Below are 18,138 nucleotides of genomic sequence, written 5' to 3' on the forward strand. Positions count from 1 at the left end.
GAACTGATTTTTGTAAGCCATTGGAACTGAAAGATCTGCTAGGGTGTTAAGAGCTTCGAATCGAATATTTTTGGCCATTTTTTACTCTGTTTGGTCAGGCAGAGGGAAAAGTTCGACTTTGGGCTTGGCATGCATGTCGTATTCGTAATGTGAGCAAATTAAGTTGCCAAAAAAGCATAAACTAAACTGAAATTGAGAAGAGTAGAGTGCGACTGGATGATAGTGGTAGCTAGTGGCAGCTAGTGGTTATGCCAAAGTATGTGTTTTCTGATTTTCTGGCTTTTCTGGCTTCAGACAGCAGACAGATGCGCCACACTGATTCGCATTGCCATTCGCATTGTCATGTGACCGAGTCAAAGGGCGTAAAGGTGCTTAGAAATTAATGAAGCAAATGCTGTTACATTTTAGAGTGGGTATTCATAAAAAGGGTTGACATTGTGAAAGTGCTACCTGTCACAGAGAGAGATAGAGAGAGAGAGAGTGCCACCGCACCGATGTCGCTCGGTCTGACATTAGCATTTTGTTTTTTGCCCCCCGACGAAATAACCATATGGCTGACGTATACAGCAGGAGGAATTCAAGTGGATCTGTGCATTTGCATATGTTGTGGATTTGTGTATCTAAGAAAGTGTATGTATGTGCTGTAGAGTCATTCCAACGTGGATGGATATCATAGAGGCAAGGCAGCTGGCTAATTTATGGAAATTTTTGTACTCCGGAATACACTGGAATACCAAGTCAAAATATGACTATGAAAGGAACCTGGTTTCCTGAAAAAGGAAGAGGTTGAAACACACGCACATAGTTGAATCTAACTGAAAGCTCGTGAATCTTTGAGTGCCCTCAATTATTCAATATTTTGCCAGTAAACATAAATTTATTTATCTGTGAGAGAGGAAATTTACATATTTATGGTATTTTTCCACCATTTCGAATGCAATTTATCTGCGCTTTCATTTAATCTATTGTGTGTGTTTCCAAACAGTAATCAACTCTGACTGCAGTAGAGTGTGATGGGGTGGGGGGAGGAGCTCTGCATAATGCGGATGCGCCAAAAAGTTGCTTCCTCCACACAGGACACGGACACGGACCGTGGAGCACATAAATTCCATTTTGCAGTTCAAATATGGAAAACTTTTGCATTCTTCCACTGAACTCTGAACTCTGAACTCTCCCTCCCTCGCCTGAGAGTTATAAATTTGCAATATTTCACCATATTAAGTAATAGTTTGCCAGTTTGTCTGTTTGTCTGCTTGGCATTCATGAGCTTCTCCTCGTTCTGTCTGTCCGTCTGTTTGTCTGTCTGAGCTTCCAGGACGTATGCGGCAATAAAGGCGGCCACTTGGGTATAATGAGTTTTATGCCGGAATTGTGCAAATAACGTTCATTGCATTACTTTGTCGAGTGGCACAGAGGGGCACGGCACGCCCCTTATGGCAGGCACTCTGTGTGGCACGGAACTTGTAGCTCCTCGTCCTGTCCTGTCCTGTCCTGTCTGTCTAATTAGCCAGCATCACGCGGGAAATGGAAAATGGAAAATGTCTGCTTAGCCTTTGGCCCGCCACTGGCACGGACCGTGATGCAGCACGACACTGTGGCATGCAACAGCTGTCCGCTTAGCGTTGTTCTCATTGTATTTAAATGCTCGTAAAATGCAAAGCAAACAAGTGATAAAAGTTGGACAAACTCACACACGCACTCGCAAACGCACACGCCATGCAGCTGCCATGAAGAGTGCCCCGTAATGTGGCAACATAAAAAATGCATCAACCGCTTGTAAATGCTGCTGCTGCAGGGCACTCCGAATGGGACAAGCCAGCAGCAAGCCCTGACTCAGCAGAATTCTGTTTCTGGGGCTCTCTCTGGGAGCTGTGTAAATTAATTTCTCCAGCCATGCTGCATAATCGTACGGGGGCTATTTTCCGAGAAAATACTGAAATTTCGAATTGTAATGGATGTGCTCGTCGTATCTCCTGGCCCCATTCTTGCCGTGAATTTACGCGGGGCTTTATGCCTGCTGTTTTTCCATTAGCGAAAACTTTTTATGACCGGAGAAGAGGGTACTCTCAGGATACTTCCTGCCGTGCACAAACCAAATACGCGGGCAATTAACCCTTTTTTCCGGCAATTAAGTCCCGTCTTTATGCCGCATTTTTTCCATTTTCTGTACATTTACTCCTCTCCACCGATGATAGCCCTTTTGATGTTTGCTTTACGGTTGTCAAGAATTCGGAATGATATTAAATTTATATATTAAAATCGTCAGCAGGCAAGGTCAAATGGCATATAATTGGAGAACCATTTGCCCTGGGGTGCAATCAAAGTCTCCTCTTAATTGTTTCATATGGACCACAAAAGCCGAATCACACATACGACATGTTGGCCGAATGGAAAAGCACTCCACTCCCCAGGCCAGGCTGTATATCAAAGTAAGTATCGACTTTAAGCGCAGTCCCACGTAGGCCCATAAATGTACACAGTAGACCCCATGCAGGAGTGAACTTTGTGAGTTATCAAACTTGTTTTGTGTTACAGAACGCTCTTCTTGTCCATGTCCACGTCCATGTACCTAGATGTAGGCGCATCAAATTGAAAATCTCTTTACGTGACCTCGCTGCAGGGCATGTCCTGGCCTTCGTTTTGCCATCGTTAAGCATGCTACAAAATGCATGTGCAGCCGGCAAAAGTTTTCCCTGTGCCAGTCTGAAAGCTGATTTACGAACGCTTATTCCGACATTAGAGAACAGCTGAGACAAGCTGGGAGACGAGTAGAGATGGAGCCGCATCTCTAAGTGGACTTCTTTGTCTCCGTCAGAGTGGTTTTTCATTAGAAACATTCGCCCGGCATTGTGGATGTCTTCTCTTCTCTTCTCTTCTTAAGCACTTCATTTTGGCGCATCTCTCGGGCAAAAGTTTTCACTCACATCTCTCCGAAAGAAATGCGTAATTGAAAGCTTGTCCCAGTTTTTTCAACAGCAAAACCACACACAAAGATGCTCCTATGTGAATGTATGAATGGGCGGATGCTTTAAAGGATTCTTTTTGATAGAGAAAGAGAGATTGGGTTAATTTAATCAACTAAAGGCCATTCAACCCATTTCATTTCCCAGACAATTTCCGGTCCATGTCGAACGGAATTTCCAATCAATCGCTGGCGGACATACTCTCAAAATATAATCTCATCCCAGCCCACCCCCACCGATGCTTGGTTCAAGGGGAGCTTATGCAAATGCCGAGGCCTGCAGGGATTGCAGCCAGGACAACAAGAGTAGGAGTATGTGTATGACACCGGGGCTAATCCTGTTAGAACTTGGAGCCAAACATTGTGCATCGTGTGTCAGGGTTTATGGGGCAACTGTTGCCTGGCCTGGCCCTCAGCTCGGAATGAAATTAGATGATGCTGGAACAGCAGCCGCGGCAGCAGCAGCAGCAGCAGCAGCAGTGCCACCAGACGTTGTAATTAAATTAAATTGCTTCAAAGTTGGTATAAAACATACAAACGGTCCTCTTCTCGGTGGAGGGAAAGAGGGCCACATGTGTGCCGTGTCAAAGTTCGCGCGGCATCTGCATACACTCTTATTTGTTGCCTTGCCAATTGTGTAAAATAAAGGCAGCCTAAAATTGTGGTCATAATCCGACCTATGCCTGACAGGGTCTGGCCTGGGTGTGCTCCATTCCCATGCTTTAAGGATCACCCTGTATGGCAGCAAACATTCAGCGGAGCTGCCTAATTTCATTAAAACCCCGCAACCTGTTGTCTGAGCCCCTGAACGAGTGCCAGAACTGAACGAGTTCTGGGGAAAAAATTCAATTTAACTTTGCCCGCAAGCCAAAATGAATTTCTTCTGGCTGCAATTGACATGGCCAGAACGGCGACTTGGGGAGATGTTGAGATGTGGTTTGGTTTCTGCGGTGCGTTCTTGTTTTTTAGGGGGTTTGTGGGCTCAGGACAAGAATGAAGAATGGCGGCGCGTAATGAGCTTAATGGATCCCATCTGGAGCGGATGAGAAACGTTTAAGTGTGCATATGTATATGAGGGATCTGGGGACCATCTTCCGTCTTCCATTTAATATTTTACCGTTTTTCCCGATTTTTCCGTTTTCGCTCAGCGTCAACGAGCCATTGAAGTGCTTAAAAGTCAAAGCCAAGTTTTCCCAATTTTTATTGAACGAATATAATGTGTGCTCAATATTAACGGGGCGTGCGTGCTGGCTTTGGAGAGTCGTTAAAAGTGCGTAAATGTCGGCACGGCTCATTGCCCGCCAGCTCCATTTAAGCCATTGCTCGGTCTTCCTTGGTCCTTGGAGCAGCTTTTTCTCCACTCAAAATCGACCCTAATCACATTTAAGCCCCCAGCCATGTCGGGGTACCGGTCCCAGTACCGGTCCCTCTGCCACGTAACCTTGTCAACCAGCCGGAGAGATCCGGGGAGAGCCAGGCAGCCAGTCAAGTACGACTACCAACAAGTGCAACAATGCTGATGCAGTTGAGCAGTTGGCCCTGGGAAATTTATTACCATCGTTGGTGGACACACGACCGCAGAGCGCAGAGCTGGCCGCTGGGAAATGGGAGCTCTGCTGAATGATTTCCTGTCTGCCACAACGTGGACTTGTTTAACCCAGACAGTCACTTGTTGCCCCCAAGGAAGTTTCCTTTGAGGGCATCTTCCGCTCCTGTTGGTGGCCTCCACTAATTGGATTTTCGCTTGGACATAAGAACCTCAGGAATTGCGCAATCCTAATATCATAGACAGGCACCGAGTGAAAGAAGTCCAATATTTCATTTGGTATTTGCACGTTCTTCATATTCGTGTCGCACAGCGCACAGCACCCAGCAGTGTCTCTCTTCCAATACAGGAAGAGTGAACCGTGTCAGGATGTGACACATTTGATTGAACGCCCTGCAGTCCCATAAATTTTTGGGCTCAATGCAGGGAATGTAGTATGTAGTGTGCCCCGGCTATGGTTTGTATTTGAATTCGTCAGAGGCATTTGACTGATAATTGAAAACGTGTCAACAAGCCAACAATTTCCGCACACACACGGAGATCAGGCGGAGCCCACGCAGCTCTTCGGATACGTATACCCATACGTGCCGTGGAAGTTGGTTATAAAAATTACATTTTGGCACCCAAAAACTGGCTGGGAGCCGGGTGCCTACATTTCCAAGGTGGATTAGGCTGTCGCATGCTCTGTCGTATCTCTGCAGTTTCAGTTGATGATAATCGTCGGAAGCAACTCAAATAAATTGAGTTTAGCTGAACCCTCCTTGATAGTTGTTATCTTGCTCAGGAAACATAATTTCCTCTGCCTTGGGGATGGACACAACTTGGAGTACTCTTTATCCAGAGCTCTCAAGTAGTAAATGGCCCCCTATAACAATTTCAATTGCCAATATATCAATCAATCCATTCAAAGTTATCTGAGAGACCGACTCCTAAGGTGCTGTGAAAGGGGGGGTTCATTAGACCCCGGACAAAAATGTGTCACATTGCGGCGATACGACTCAAATTAAAATGTCGCACGACTAGACTCTGAACTAAGTGTTTGTGGTATTTTTATGAAAAACATGTTCTTTATTTCTGATAGTAAGCAAATGATCTGCCTCGCGAAGCAGTCCAAGGGCGAAAGGGACTAAAGAGTTGTAACTAATTACAATAACTTCCAAAAATAATATATATTAAGTCATTCTGAGTGATGTTGGCTGCTTTCCAAGTAAAAGCTATAAACCGCTTATCTCGGAGAGGAGGGACCACAATTTCTCAATGAATCAGCCCAGTGTGGTACTCGTACGTGTGTGTACAAGTGAGTAAGAAGGCGTGAAATTGTGGTTTGCTCAAACACAATCCACTCGCGGCGACGTCACAAGTCCAGATATATTCTATTATCGGTTAATTGCCAAGGCCCTGCTAATGGCAATGTAAATATCAGCGAATAGTGCTAGACCTTACGTTCTGCCTTATCGATTAGATAGTGGCACGAAAGGTAGTATTATGCGAAATGAGAGGTATAAAATAATAATATTCGAATAACGATCGATAGGTCGATAGGTTCACCAATTGTTATTATTCCTATATTTATTATTATTCTTATTCGTCTCAGTGTGACAGTTATCTGTGCAAGATGGCAAGAAAGAATTGATTCAAGCTTTACTGTATCATTTGTAACACATGTTAATTATATTTAAACATTGGAAAATGATAAACATTGGTTCAACCAGCAAGTTTCAAGTTCAGGTGAGCGCGTAGTACGTGCTCGGACAGAGGCAACAAAATCCGCCGATAAACGATCGTGGTGTCGATTGATAACGCACACCAGGCCGCACTCGGTGTCGGTGTCTGGGAAATTCTGAGCGGAGGGAAGGTTTAGTGCAGTGCGTTTCTCCGGTAGAGTCGGACGTCTATAGAAGTACGGTTATATGTCGGGCTGGAGAAGTAGAAGTGAGACAAGATAAAAGCGATTCATGCGATTCATGAGTCATACGAAATGAATTCGTTGTGGTGCGTCGTACTCTTTCTGACATTGACCTTCCCGTGGGCGTTGGAGGCTCTCATAAGAGAGCACTCATCATCAGCTTATCCTCATATCCGCACGCCCTTTCACTCGCGGGGAAAACGTGATGATGATGATGAAAGATGTCCGAAAGAAAGAAGGGTCTGTCGATTGAAGCACGGCAGATACAAGTTCATCAGCTGCGATCAGGATTTCCAGGGACCCGATTTTCCAGATGGTTTCTTGTACTGTGATGCCACAAGCTGCCGACCGGAGGAGTTCCAGCACGACTATATCGTACGGAACCACGACCAGACACCGCACGTGAACCAGTGGAAGCAAGCCCGAGTCGGGGAGAATGCCACATTGCACGACGTGTGTATCCTGACGAACGGAATGCCGGTCACGAGAAGGTGCGAGCGAGTCGACAACAGGGCCAAGTGGGAGACAATAGATAAATGGCGGCCCGTCGTGTGCCTGAGACGCTTCAGGGAGCGGACGATCAGCGTGGAGCTGAACGACCTGCATGACGACATCCTCGAGGGAAGGCGGCGCACCAACGATACCCAGGGACGACGTCAGATGGCGGCCACGATGAGGGACATGTTCAGGCAGCAGGACAAGAGTGTCCTGCCCGCCGATGTGCACATGACGGGGCAGGTGCTTGGGGCCCTGATGGAGCAGGACAAAGACGCGGCGGTCAGCGCGGACTTAGTCAGTGTTTACAAAGAAATTATGTCCACTGACAGCCAGGTGCTGCGCCTCTCCGCCCAGCTGAATGCCACCAACTCGCTGCTCACTCAGTTCGAGGACTACATGGATGGCCTGGCCAAGCAGATGGTGTCCAGGGACCAGTGCGGCAAGGTCGTGCCACAGGCCCAGGCAGCCAGCGATGCCCTCGAAGTGGCAGCCACGGGAGTGGAAACTGTCAACTTCTCGGACATCGGCATCCAGGCACTGCTGAGCGGCAACCTCAGCGTGTTCTTTGTCAATCCGGAGTGCGACAACATCACGGGCATAGCCATCTACTCAGCCCTTGCCGAGGGTCGAAAATCCAGCAGCGAGTTCTGGTATCGCTTCCTTCGCGCCAGCGACAGCTTGGACAGCTTGAAGCGGGAGTCCGACCTCGAGACGGCCACCTTCCTGCCCAAACAGCTGTGGGAAAAGGTGAAGCAGAGCGGAGCCACCTACTTGGTCTTCAAGATCTATGCCCACGACGCTCTCTTTGTGGAAATGTCGCAGACACGCAGTCGCAGGCCTCGCAGCAAGGTTATATCCATCTCCATACCAGGCCTATTGAGTGAGTAATCTAGCTACTTTTGAGCGACTGTGCTGGCTTCACGTTTCCCTCTTTATATTACAGATCCAGTCCTGCCCGAGAGTCTGCCCTTCCTATTGCGCAACCAGAACATCCGTGAGCCGGATGCGAGGTCCATCAACAGCGGCAGCGGCTGCGGCTACTGGAACTATCAGACCTGGTCGGAATACGGCGTAACCACCAGCAGCAGCAGCAGCCGCTCTGACCTGCTGCGGGATCCGATCATCGTCTGCCACACGGACCACCTCACTCAGTTCTCGTTCCTTATCGGCGGCAGCTACCGCACCAACGACCTGGGCGAGGAGGTTCTAATCACGCCCCTCAACGAGCGGGTGCTGGACATCATCTCTATTGTGGGCTGCTGCCTGTCGCTGATGGGAGTGCTTGGCATCTTCCTCACCGCCGCCCTCTTCAAGAGTTGGCGCAGCCAGGCGTCCACCAAGGTGCTCCTCCATCTGTGCCTGGCCATGACTCTCCAAATGGTTCTGTTCGTCTTCCTCAATACGGACGACATCTCCGAGCAGCTGGTCGTGAACGGAGACACTGTACGCTGTGTGGCCCTCGGCGCCTTCCTGCAGTACTCTATTCTGGTGCTCTTCTGCTGGATGCTCATCATCGCCTTCCTCCAGTTCCAGCGGTACGTCACGGTGATTGGCATCGAGAGGCCCAGCCACTATATTCTGAAGGCGGCGCTGGTGGCCTGGTCCCTGCCTCTTCTGCCCACCTTGTTGGTAGCTCTCATAGACCCCGACTGCTACTTGCCTACGGCCGCACAGCTGGCAACGGACACGGGGATTTGCTATCCCTCGGGGCACGGCCTCATCTTCGGCCTGGTGTTGCCCGTCACCCTCGTCACGGCGGCCAACCTGGTGATCTTTGTATATGTCTTCTACAGCATCTCGCACTCGCTCGGCCAGAGCGTCCATAAGTCCGAGCGGAAGATGGTCGTCAAGCAGATCCGCCTCTCCATTCTACTCTTCTTCCTGCTGGGGCTCTCCTGGATCTTCGGCATCTTCGCCTTCATGCAGGCGGGCGTGGCCTTCTCGTATCTCTTCTGCATCACGGCCACCATGCAGGGATTCGTGCTGTTCGTCTACTTTGTGCTCTTCGATGCAGCCGCTCGACGGGCCTGGATGGGTCTCTTGTGCCCCACCAAAATGTCGATGGACGTGCAGAAGCGCACCACCGAGCTGCAGTCGATGACCACATCATCCACCAACTACTCGCACAGATCGCATAATTAGTGTCCCTCATTCGTCCCTCATTTCCCAGTCAGCTATCCTCAGACGCTACCATTTTCCAGTCAGCTCTCGCCATCCACCGAACAACGAACAAAATGTACTCAACAAGTGTATTAAATATTTATTGTATTTTTACTGAAATTCCCCCTTAGTTTTGTACTTTTAGTGGCAATATTTAAACTGAAAAGTGTGGCTGCCTTGGCCATCAATCAATGCGATGCGCCAGAGCTGTGTGCACAGTGGGCCAAATGTATTTCCCAAGGATCTTTGTATACACTCACAATACTTCAATGTACTTTGAAATACTTTGCATTACAATATTGTACATTTGAGGATTACAAATATCGATCCACTGTGCATAAATTTGTGTGGATTGTGAGGGTGGGTTGCGTGTGCCTGTGACTGTGCCTGTGTTTTGATGAACGGCAGGTGTGAAACATTTCACTGCCCCAAAAATAACGACCTGACCGCCACCTGCCTCAGCGCTCGCATATTTATTGTCTAAAGGAATCTCACGCCGGTTGCCCAAGTGCTTCGAAATTAATGGCCATGGCAACTGGAGGGCAGTAAAGGGAGCGCTTAAGCTGCCCCCAGGAGGGGCTTTAAAGCCAAGGTACCTTTACTTCTGGCCTCTGGGCACGCCTCGAAGGATAACTCATCAAAACGTTCACATCGATTGCGTTGGTTCCTTAATTATGAGCCGGGATGGAAATGGAAAGCGGAGAATGCTTTCTCTTTGATTAGTGGCGTGTTACATGCGCCACTCTCGATTCGATGCTGATTGATGGTCCATGTCAGTGGCGCTGGATGGGTGAGATTAATCGCTTGGTACAGGTATAGCAGATAAAGGTACAGCAGCTACCTTCGGAAGGAGCACTCTGTCTGACTGCATTTGCTGGGCATCTTGTGGGCAAAGTTAGTTGGGGTAAATGCATTCGGAATGGAATTCCAAGAGGGGAGGCCTTCAACTCAGCCAGACAGGCCATGGAGAATGCGGAGAATTAATATTAAAACATGCCCGAGATGACTTTTGAGCAGAGGAGGTGCTCAAATCATGCGCAACTTGAAATAAATTGCTTAACATTCTCCTCTCCGGCAGCCACACAACAATGTCAAGGGTCACAGCAGGGACGCAGAAGGGACAACAGCTCTGCCGGAGACAGAGGAGACAGAAGAGACAGAGACAGAAACAGGGCCGAAAAACAGAGTCGGAGGCAATGTGTAAGCCATGTCAAGCAAAAGGTTGGCAACAAGTAAGCAAGTAAGCCAACAACAAGTCTTGGATGTGTGCATTAAAAGTCAACGACTCGGCAAATGAATTGCAGGCACAAACAAATTAAATTAGCGCAGCAGTAACTTTTGCTACACGTTTTTGGATGTGCTTGTGGGTGACCTCTAGACCTCTAGACCACTAGACGCAATTCCAGCTCCAACGAGCCCGAAAGAAGGTCCAAAGACGCCCCAAAAATTCCAGTCCATCAGGGTATTACGAGGCTTCACCTGCGGCCCAAGGAATCCATGGAGATGGCGGCATTAAATGTGTTTAGTGGCAATCAATAATCTTGCGGTGAGAATTAATTAGTCTAATCTGATGGCCAAAGATTTGGACCGCATTTAATGGTGGCTGAACATAATTAAAGTTAATTGAGCTTTGCCAGAGATTAAACTGAAATTTAGTAAGCCTGCATAGGGCCCATGCATCATCTGGGGTGGAAGGGGGGACCTTTTGCCGACATTTCGCATATGTGGCGTATATGTCGTAAGGAAAGCGCTCACGTTTCTGTGTGGCACTGGCAGATCCGATTTCACCGCTCAGCATCTGACATAATTGCACCTCTGACAAAGGGGCCAGGACCCACTAATCATAGCTTTAATTTTGGCCAAGCAAAGAGCACACGGAAGAGAGTACCGAAGAGAGTGGAATACTCTGAGCATGCGCTGCTCTTCGTTGCTTTTATGCCCCGCCTGCATTTGCTTACGTTACGTATACGCAATTCCTCTCCCAGACTACGTACCCGCCGCGTACACCCAAGGAGACTTCTTTGGAAGGAAAGGCCGTACAAGAAGAGGCCAAAACACAAGCCCAAGCCTCTGCCGAAGGCCAGACAACAGTTTGCGGCATTCAACGCTTTTGAACGGTACTCAGGCGGAAGTGCGAGCTCCTGCAAGAAGTCCAACTCGGACAATCTTCGTTGTTCTAGGTCCTATATACTATACATACAATCGTTTGGCACATTATGGAACGTGTCTAGGCATCTCTGAGGCTAGCTAGCTGCCAGCGAAGGGTCCAAAGTGTTTTAGAGTCGCTTTTAAGGCGCTCGCTCGCCAAAATTCAAATCCATAAAAGTGTCATTAGGGTGTCGCATAAAATAGAAAAGGTGTTCGCACACACACACACACACAGCACACGGCAGAGAAATTAATTAAAAAAGGCAAACTCGGGTCCGAAATAAATTGCGCATAAGATTTATGCAAAGGGTCCTCCAGCTTCAGCTCCAGCTCCAGCTCCAGCGCCTCGGTCTTTGGCTTAGCAAAATAGCATGGATTCGGAGTCGTGCTGTTGCTGATGCTGCCTCAAACTTGTTCAATTCATTAGGCAGTAAGTACGATGGCAATAAACATGGCCTAGACACGTGCCGGTTCACAGGTTGTTAGTATTATTAAATGTATATATAGATTCTTATTAGACGGGGGAATGCGCCAGGAATAGAATATTAAATTTGCCTGCGTGCGGGGTCCCGGGAAGGTCAGCATTTTGCACGCAAAAATTAGCAAAAAATAGAACTTAAATATTAACGCGAGACATGCGAGTGCGTGGCCGTTCACTGGGAAGTAGAGGGTTGCCCAAAGAGTTCCGAAAACGTGTACGTTTTGGGTGTATTCCACTGTTGGATCCGCCTTCGCTTGTGGACAAGTGACTCTTCACTCATGTTTGCCTTATATGTATGCATTGTTTGCCCCATAAAACAGAAACTGAAAGCACCAGCAGCACCACCACAACGAACGTCTGATTCAGATTGTTCCAGGACACAGGCAAATGAAGTAATACTCGTATGTAAGGCAAACAAGCAGGCACACAGCCACGGACACAGACGGATGGTCTTTGCTGACACAGATATACAGATACTCGGCGAAGGACACTGCTTCTGCGGGCAATTAAGCGCTGTGCTTAAGCCTGATGAGGATTTCAGCGCGAGATAAATATCACAGCAACGGGAGAGGGAAGGCCTGTCTATATGTACTGCTCCGTGTCTGCCCATCCCCGAGGCGAGTGTAATAATTGCGAGCGCATATTACATCTATTTGCTGAAGTACGAGCAAGTGTGAGATTAATTTGATTACCGGCGAGGGCGTGGGCGAGGGCGAGGGAGAAGGCGAGTGTGCTTGTGCTTGTGGACGTGCTTGTGTGGGTGAGAGAGCTGATTATGTTGCCTACTTTTATGGTGCGAAAAGGGGACCTGGGCGTTGATTATGAACTCCACTCTAGCGAGGCAACGGAGTCCAATTTCTAACCTGTTGCACTCCTCCACCGGCACATTGAACCTTTGCCAACTTTTATCGCCCAGAACTTTGGCAAACACTTGCCAGACATTAAATTCCATCCTATTTCATTAGCAGCTAAACATAAATTAGCCTTTAAGTCGATGTTAGTGTGCACTCGTAGTATTGTCCTTTGTCTGCTGGTTGCTGTCTGTTGCTTTTGTTTAAAGTTCAGAGAGCGTGAAATGCTAACAAGTTAATTGAAATTCCTGCAGCGTTCCACGTGCGATTGTTTGCTCTTGGGACACAACAAGGCAAAAGTCAACCTCGCCCAAAGGAAAGCGTTTCTTTTTCCCATTTTCCTGCTGGTTTTACTTTTTGTCTTTTGTCTTTTGCCTTTTCCCCTTTCCCTTTGCCCATTCCCCATTGGCTTTGCCTTTGCCTTTGCCCATTTCCTTTGGACAGTCTGTTCAGCCGGGCTAAGCAAACACTTAGCTGGTGTGAAAAAAAAGTAGAGAAGTGCAAATTTATATTCCCCTCAGTGGGGGAGTGGCACAGCAATATATATGAGCGCGCAGTGTATAAGTGCCATCTTTTGATGCGAGACATAAAAAATATTTAAATATTGTTGTAAGAGACTTTCGCCGACAGAAATACACTGAGAGCCATTTGCATTGTATATTCAGACAATGTATCTTCCGAGCTCCACTCCTTGCTTCCATCCGTAAAGTAAAGTAGTTCCAGGTGTGCCCAGAGGGAGCCAGCAGAAACTATGGGGTTTATTGCATGTCAGCGCACAACTTATGCCTTGCCAACTGAAATACCAAAGAGGCACACAAGATTGCGGTCCAAAAAGGTAAAAACAGACCGGAACACAGACGAAACTGTATCTGGATTTGCATATCTGACGTATGCACGAGCCGCAGGAGCCGCTAAAAGCCACACCGCATCAAAATGGCCCCGGGGAATTGCGTCAAAATGAGAATGTGTAGCCCGGAATTTGCATACAACTAAATATATCAGAGACCTACATTGGATTCTCTGGCACACTGGTGTCCAAAATTATGCCCCACATCTAGGTTTTTATTATTCTTTATCTATTATAAAAACTACGAAAAGCTATAGTGGCCATAAATGATGGAGCGCTGGACTCTACCCGACATTTATCTTCATTTTTTTTGCCGCAATGTGTATGTGGCATTGGGGATTATTGCACAAAGCGCATAAACTTATTAAATATGCAGAAATTCTTTTTATTTTTGCACTGCTGCCGGGGTACAGTAGTGGGGTGGCGGGGTGCTGCTGTCAGTTGCAAATTTCTGGCTCATTCTTGTATTATGATGAATGATTGCCAGCTGGGAGTTGTGCAGTCGGAGCAAAGGCAGAGGCACAGTTACAGGAGGCAGAAGGCAGAAGGCAGAAGAAAGAAGGCCAAACAGCATAAATTATGTACAGGTTGAAAGGTCAAAGGTAAAGCTAGCTTTCTGGCAGAGCTCCTCCGACCTCGGGGAGATTGAGGCATCTTCATTAATGTCAAAGTAGACAACTCAAAGCTCCAAAACGCCAGGCTCTGCCAGTTTGCCAATTGACTGCAGCAAAAGGCAAACTATTTTAATTAGTTTTTCGGTATCCGAAAAGTTTGTTCAACCTTTAATTACACTAGGCCCAAATAGAGACAGGCAGACAGGCCATAAGAAAGTGGAATGGCATGCAAGCGATGGGAATGGGAATGTCGTGACTGTCCAATATAAATATAATCGATGATCCATTTGGACGATCCCGATAACTGGAGGATAATGGGTCGGTCTGTCTGGACGCACCCTTCGGGATGGAAGGAAGGACAAGGACACTCCCTACTGGGGGAGTCCGAGGAGCAGGTGGAGCGGCTCTCGAGTGCGCCAAGTCGATTGGAAAGCAATTCGCTTGCCCTTGTCATGCATAAAATATGAGGCAACGGAGACCATAACTCAATTTGCTGCTTGCATCCACGCTACGTTTCTTATTTCACGATTTTGGCCTGCCTCATGTGCGGATTCCCATTTGCTAGTCTCCGCTCATATCATCATCATCAGCATCGAATCGAAATGGGTATGGAGATGGGAATCAGAGTGGGAATACCAATAAAATGCCGGTCTTCAATTTAGTTTAGTTCAAAAGCCCATCAAACTCATTACGCAGCATTCAGGATTTAGTTCTGGACATTTGGGCCAACTTTTGTGGCCCTCTTTTGATGCCCTAGCAGAGGGTAATACGATGCGAGGCAGATGATTGTAGCAGCCGCTCCATCCTAACAGACTATATAAATGTAGGTGGGTTATTCCAGTCCCCCTACTTTGCAGAGTGGCACAAATATAACTCACATATTCCTAGATTTTTGTACAACGTAAAACCACCAAAAAAGAGATCGTCCACCAGGGGTATTAGTACATGCGACTCCCGCAGCCAGGATCCCATTTTTGTTTGTTTGTTATTTCTTTTGTTCTCTTTGACAGGGGAGCCTCCCCAAACATATGCGACAGAGGATTTAGCACTCAACGGCAGCTGGACTCGCTCCAATGGATGGCTGCTTCCCCGAACCCCTGCCCTGATTATGATGCTGCTTTTGAATGGCATATGAAATATGTATTATGTATTATGGAGTATGTAGTATGGTGTGTGGACAAACATTGTACATATGTGCTCATAAGCGGTGTGCTCAGCCGGAAAGGACCCTCATCAATATGGATGTATGGCTGATGGTCGTGTTCGGAGTACGGTTCGTGGCTTGAGCTTCTCGCTCTGGAGTTGGTCGAGTTAATTGCATAAATAATTTACATAGTAATTACAAGCGAATCATCGTTCTACCAGCATTCCATTGCATGGAAGAACCCGCTCATCTCATCATCCCCTTTGTTAGTTTGCATATAAATCAAAATGCTAATGCAATCGAGTCGATATTTGCATTCTGCATAATCCTGCAAAATTTGTTATTGCCTAATGCCACAAGCTTATTTGCAGCCAACGTGGAGCTTTAATTGCGTTTCCGTTTCCGTTGGCTGACTCATCAATATTTTAGGGGGTGGGTGGGAGGTCTTACCCTAAGGCTGAGCAGAGGGAGGCAGGAAGTGCTCCAGTGCACTTTCATTTGATAGCCATTTTGGTAATTGTACGCGAGATCTGGAAAAACTTTTCCAATGGTGTGGCGTGTGAGCTGTGGGCGTGAAAAAGCCATCATTTGATTGCATTCTAATTAAATCGAGTTCGTAAATCTCTGCTGCTTATCTGAATAAACATTTGAGTGAATATTCAAAGCAAAGCTCTTTTATAAAGATAATCAATTAATTCAAACATCAATTAATGATTGGATTGGTCGTATTCTGCTCAGCTGATTACCATTTTACAATCAATCGATCAGTCGTTAAGCTGTTTTGCGATCATTTACCGATTGCTGCTCATAAGTATGTTAATCGAGCAACCCCCCCGCCCGGTTGATTCGATTCGATTCGATTGATTATCTGCCATTTCAACATCTCAATCGATCCGAGCACACATTAAACACATCAACTATGGGCTGGGGGTAATACAATACGGGTCTCGAGCAGCTCTATCACTTAGCATATGAATCGCATTATGTTCTCTTTTGTTGGCCCCATCTTCAGATCTAATCCATATTTGAGAGAGTCATCATTCAGTTTGGATCGGAGCTCTGCGACGGCCATATCGAATGACAAGACAAACGATCATCGAGCTTCGATGCTTTTGATGCGTATTGTCAGGCACGGCACAAAGAGTCGAGTCGGTGATTAAAAATCAATATAAATTCACTACAAAGGAGTCTCTGGTCTGAGCTGGCCACGCTTCTACATCTCTATATAGAAACTATTATGCAAATTAGCCCTAGATGAGCGAATAGCCGACCTCTTGTAAGGCGACCACTCATAAAGTTGATTTATTCAGTTGTTTTAAATCAAATCTGCATAATTATATCGGCGCGAACACCCCAAAGAAGTCGCCCGGCCGTCTGTGCCAAAAAAACCCAGCTATCTGGCTATCTGGCTATCTGTGGGATCTCAGTCATCAAGTCAGCTGAGAAATGGCAGAGATTGTCTTAGTAGGGGCTTGGCTTGGTATAGGTAGTGGGAATGGGAATCTGTTGATCGATTAAACTGGATTGCAAAATATATATTTAGTCGCTCACGAAGGTGATCTTCGAAGCGATCTTCTATGCATAAATCACGTGCCAGTGCCAGTGCCAGTGCCAGCCGCCGAAAACCGAAAAATTAGTCGGAGGAACAGAGCATGGAGAACGGAGAATGGAGAACGGAGGGAGAATGTCTATGACTGGGCCCCGAACGCTGCTCGGACGGCTAGAAATTTATGTAAATGCATGGATGGAAATGGAGATGGCAATGGAGACCCTGAACTTGAAACGAGTCGATGGAGGAGAATGGCGGACGCAGACCCACCAGAGCAGCTCGCCTGTGCTCAGTCTGTTGTTGAGCCAAACGGAGAGCGGTCGAAGATCGTGCTGAAATCGAAAGATAATTCATAGGGAAAACATGTACAGGTCGTGCTTTTGGGTAAGTGTATCCTCATACCCCGCGGATGAATCATTAAATGATTTGCCACTTAACTTCCAGTTGCTGCTCGTCTCAATGCTGGCCGTGGTTGGAGCCGGCACTCAGAGTCGGGAGTATTTGCCTCGCCGCCAGCCTCAACCGTACTTCTACTCGACGCCAGCGCCAAGCACCATGGCAGCACTACGGCGGATTATCCAAGGCCATCTGCAACGCTTTCAGCTGGCGGACAGTCCGCAGTTCTCGCGGCGAGCCCTCAATCAGCAGGCCAAAACGGAAGTGGGCTCCAAGATGCAGTTGCTGGTCTACGTCCGCATGCCCGCCGCCTCGGAGCACATACTGGACTACGCCCTGCCACCGAATACGCCGACACCAAAGAACTATGCACAGAATTTCCTGCCCGACGGCAAGGATGTGGTACCCGGAAGCTCTTACATACCGCTGCGATTACTCTTGATACGACGCTGAGTTGTTGTCGCGCTGTCGGCGGCGGCACCGTGTGTTGTTCAAACGAGTTCGGCATCGGTATCGGCTTCGGCTTCGGCTTCTGGGCTATGGAATGCCGTCGCGAATCGCAGCGGAGGCAACCAGTAGATGAGGCTAATTTGTTTTAATCTTACTGGTTCTTATAGTAGTATACATATAACTTAACGATATTTTAATTTTTTGTTTTAAGGCCAGTGCTGGCATTTAAGTGCGACAATCTAATTTAAGCCAAAACACAACATCCACGCGATCCCCATCCCTTCCCCTGCACCCACCACAGCCATGACTATGAGTTACGACCCTATCACATCCAATAAAGCCGAGTGAGCGACCTCCCGTCGTAATAATCTATGAAAAAAAATTCACCGAAAACCCCAGAGATTGTCATCTCATTTACATAAATTAGAAGCGATAAATTTAAACGAGCCGACCGGGGAATTACTTGTCCGCTCGATCCGGTTGAAGCGGTTAAAAGCTCATACATACAAAGCTCAGATGCCTTAGCTCAAAAAGCTCCCAGCAGATGGCTGGCCAGCTTTCAACTTAAAGCAGCGAGCTTTTGTCA

At 47.3% G+C, this 18,138-nt stretch overlaps 2 protein-coding genes across 2 annotated transcripts; both read left to right on the forward strand.

Moving 5' to 3' along the window:
* The first annotated feature begins 6,359 nt into the window (after positions 1 to 6,359).
* On the forward strand, positions 6,360 to 9,192 carry Mayo (mayo). Its single transcript, XM_001357537.4, has 2 exons — positions 6,360 to 7,792; positions 7,856 to 9,192. The coding sequence occupies exons 1-2, from the start codon at positions 6,487 to 6,489 to the stop codon at positions 9,052 to 9,054; spliced, it is 2,505 nt and encodes an 834-aa protein (XP_001357574.4). The 5' UTR covers positions 6,360 to 6,486; the 3' UTR covers positions 9,055 to 9,192.
* Positions 9,193 to 16,612: 7,420 nt separating this feature from the next.
* LOC4800340 (uncharacterized) lies at positions 16,613 to 17,749 on the forward strand. Its single transcript, XM_001357536.4, has 2 exons — positions 16,613 to 17,090; positions 17,151 to 17,749. Exons 1-2 carry the CDS (start codon positions 17,070 to 17,072, stop codon positions 17,553 to 17,555), a joined length of 426 nt encoding a protein of 141 aa, XP_001357573.3. The 5' UTR covers positions 16,613 to 17,069; the 3' UTR covers positions 17,556 to 17,749.
* The last annotated feature ends 389 nt before the right edge of the window (positions 17,750 to 18,138 follow it).

Source organism: Drosophila pseudoobscura, chromosome 2, assembly GCF_009870125.1.
Source record: "Drosophila pseudoobscura strain MV-25-SWS-2005 chromosome 2, UCI_Dpse_MV25, whole genome shotgun sequence".
Taxonomy (NCBI): domain Eukaryota; kingdom Metazoa; phylum Arthropoda; class Insecta; order Diptera; family Drosophilidae; genus Drosophila; species Drosophila pseudoobscura.

Excerpts from the sequence above, each read along its gene's own strand:
- Mayo (XM_001357537.4), top strand. The coding sequence starts at position 6,487 with ATGAATTCGTTGTGGTGCGTCGTACTCTTTCTGACATTGACCTTCCCG. Across the intron at positions 7,793-7,855 it reads CTCCATACCAGGCCTATTGA|ATCCAGTCCTGCCCGAGAGT; the intron begins GTGAGTAATCTA and ends TTTATATTACAG.
- LOC4800340 (XM_001357536.4), top strand. The coding sequence starts at position 17,070 with ATGTACAGGTCGTGCTTTTGG. Across the intron at positions 17,091-17,150 it reads TGTACAGGTCGTGCTTTTGG|TTGCTGCTCGTCTCAATGCT; the intron begins GTAAGTGTATCC and ends CTTAACTTCCAG.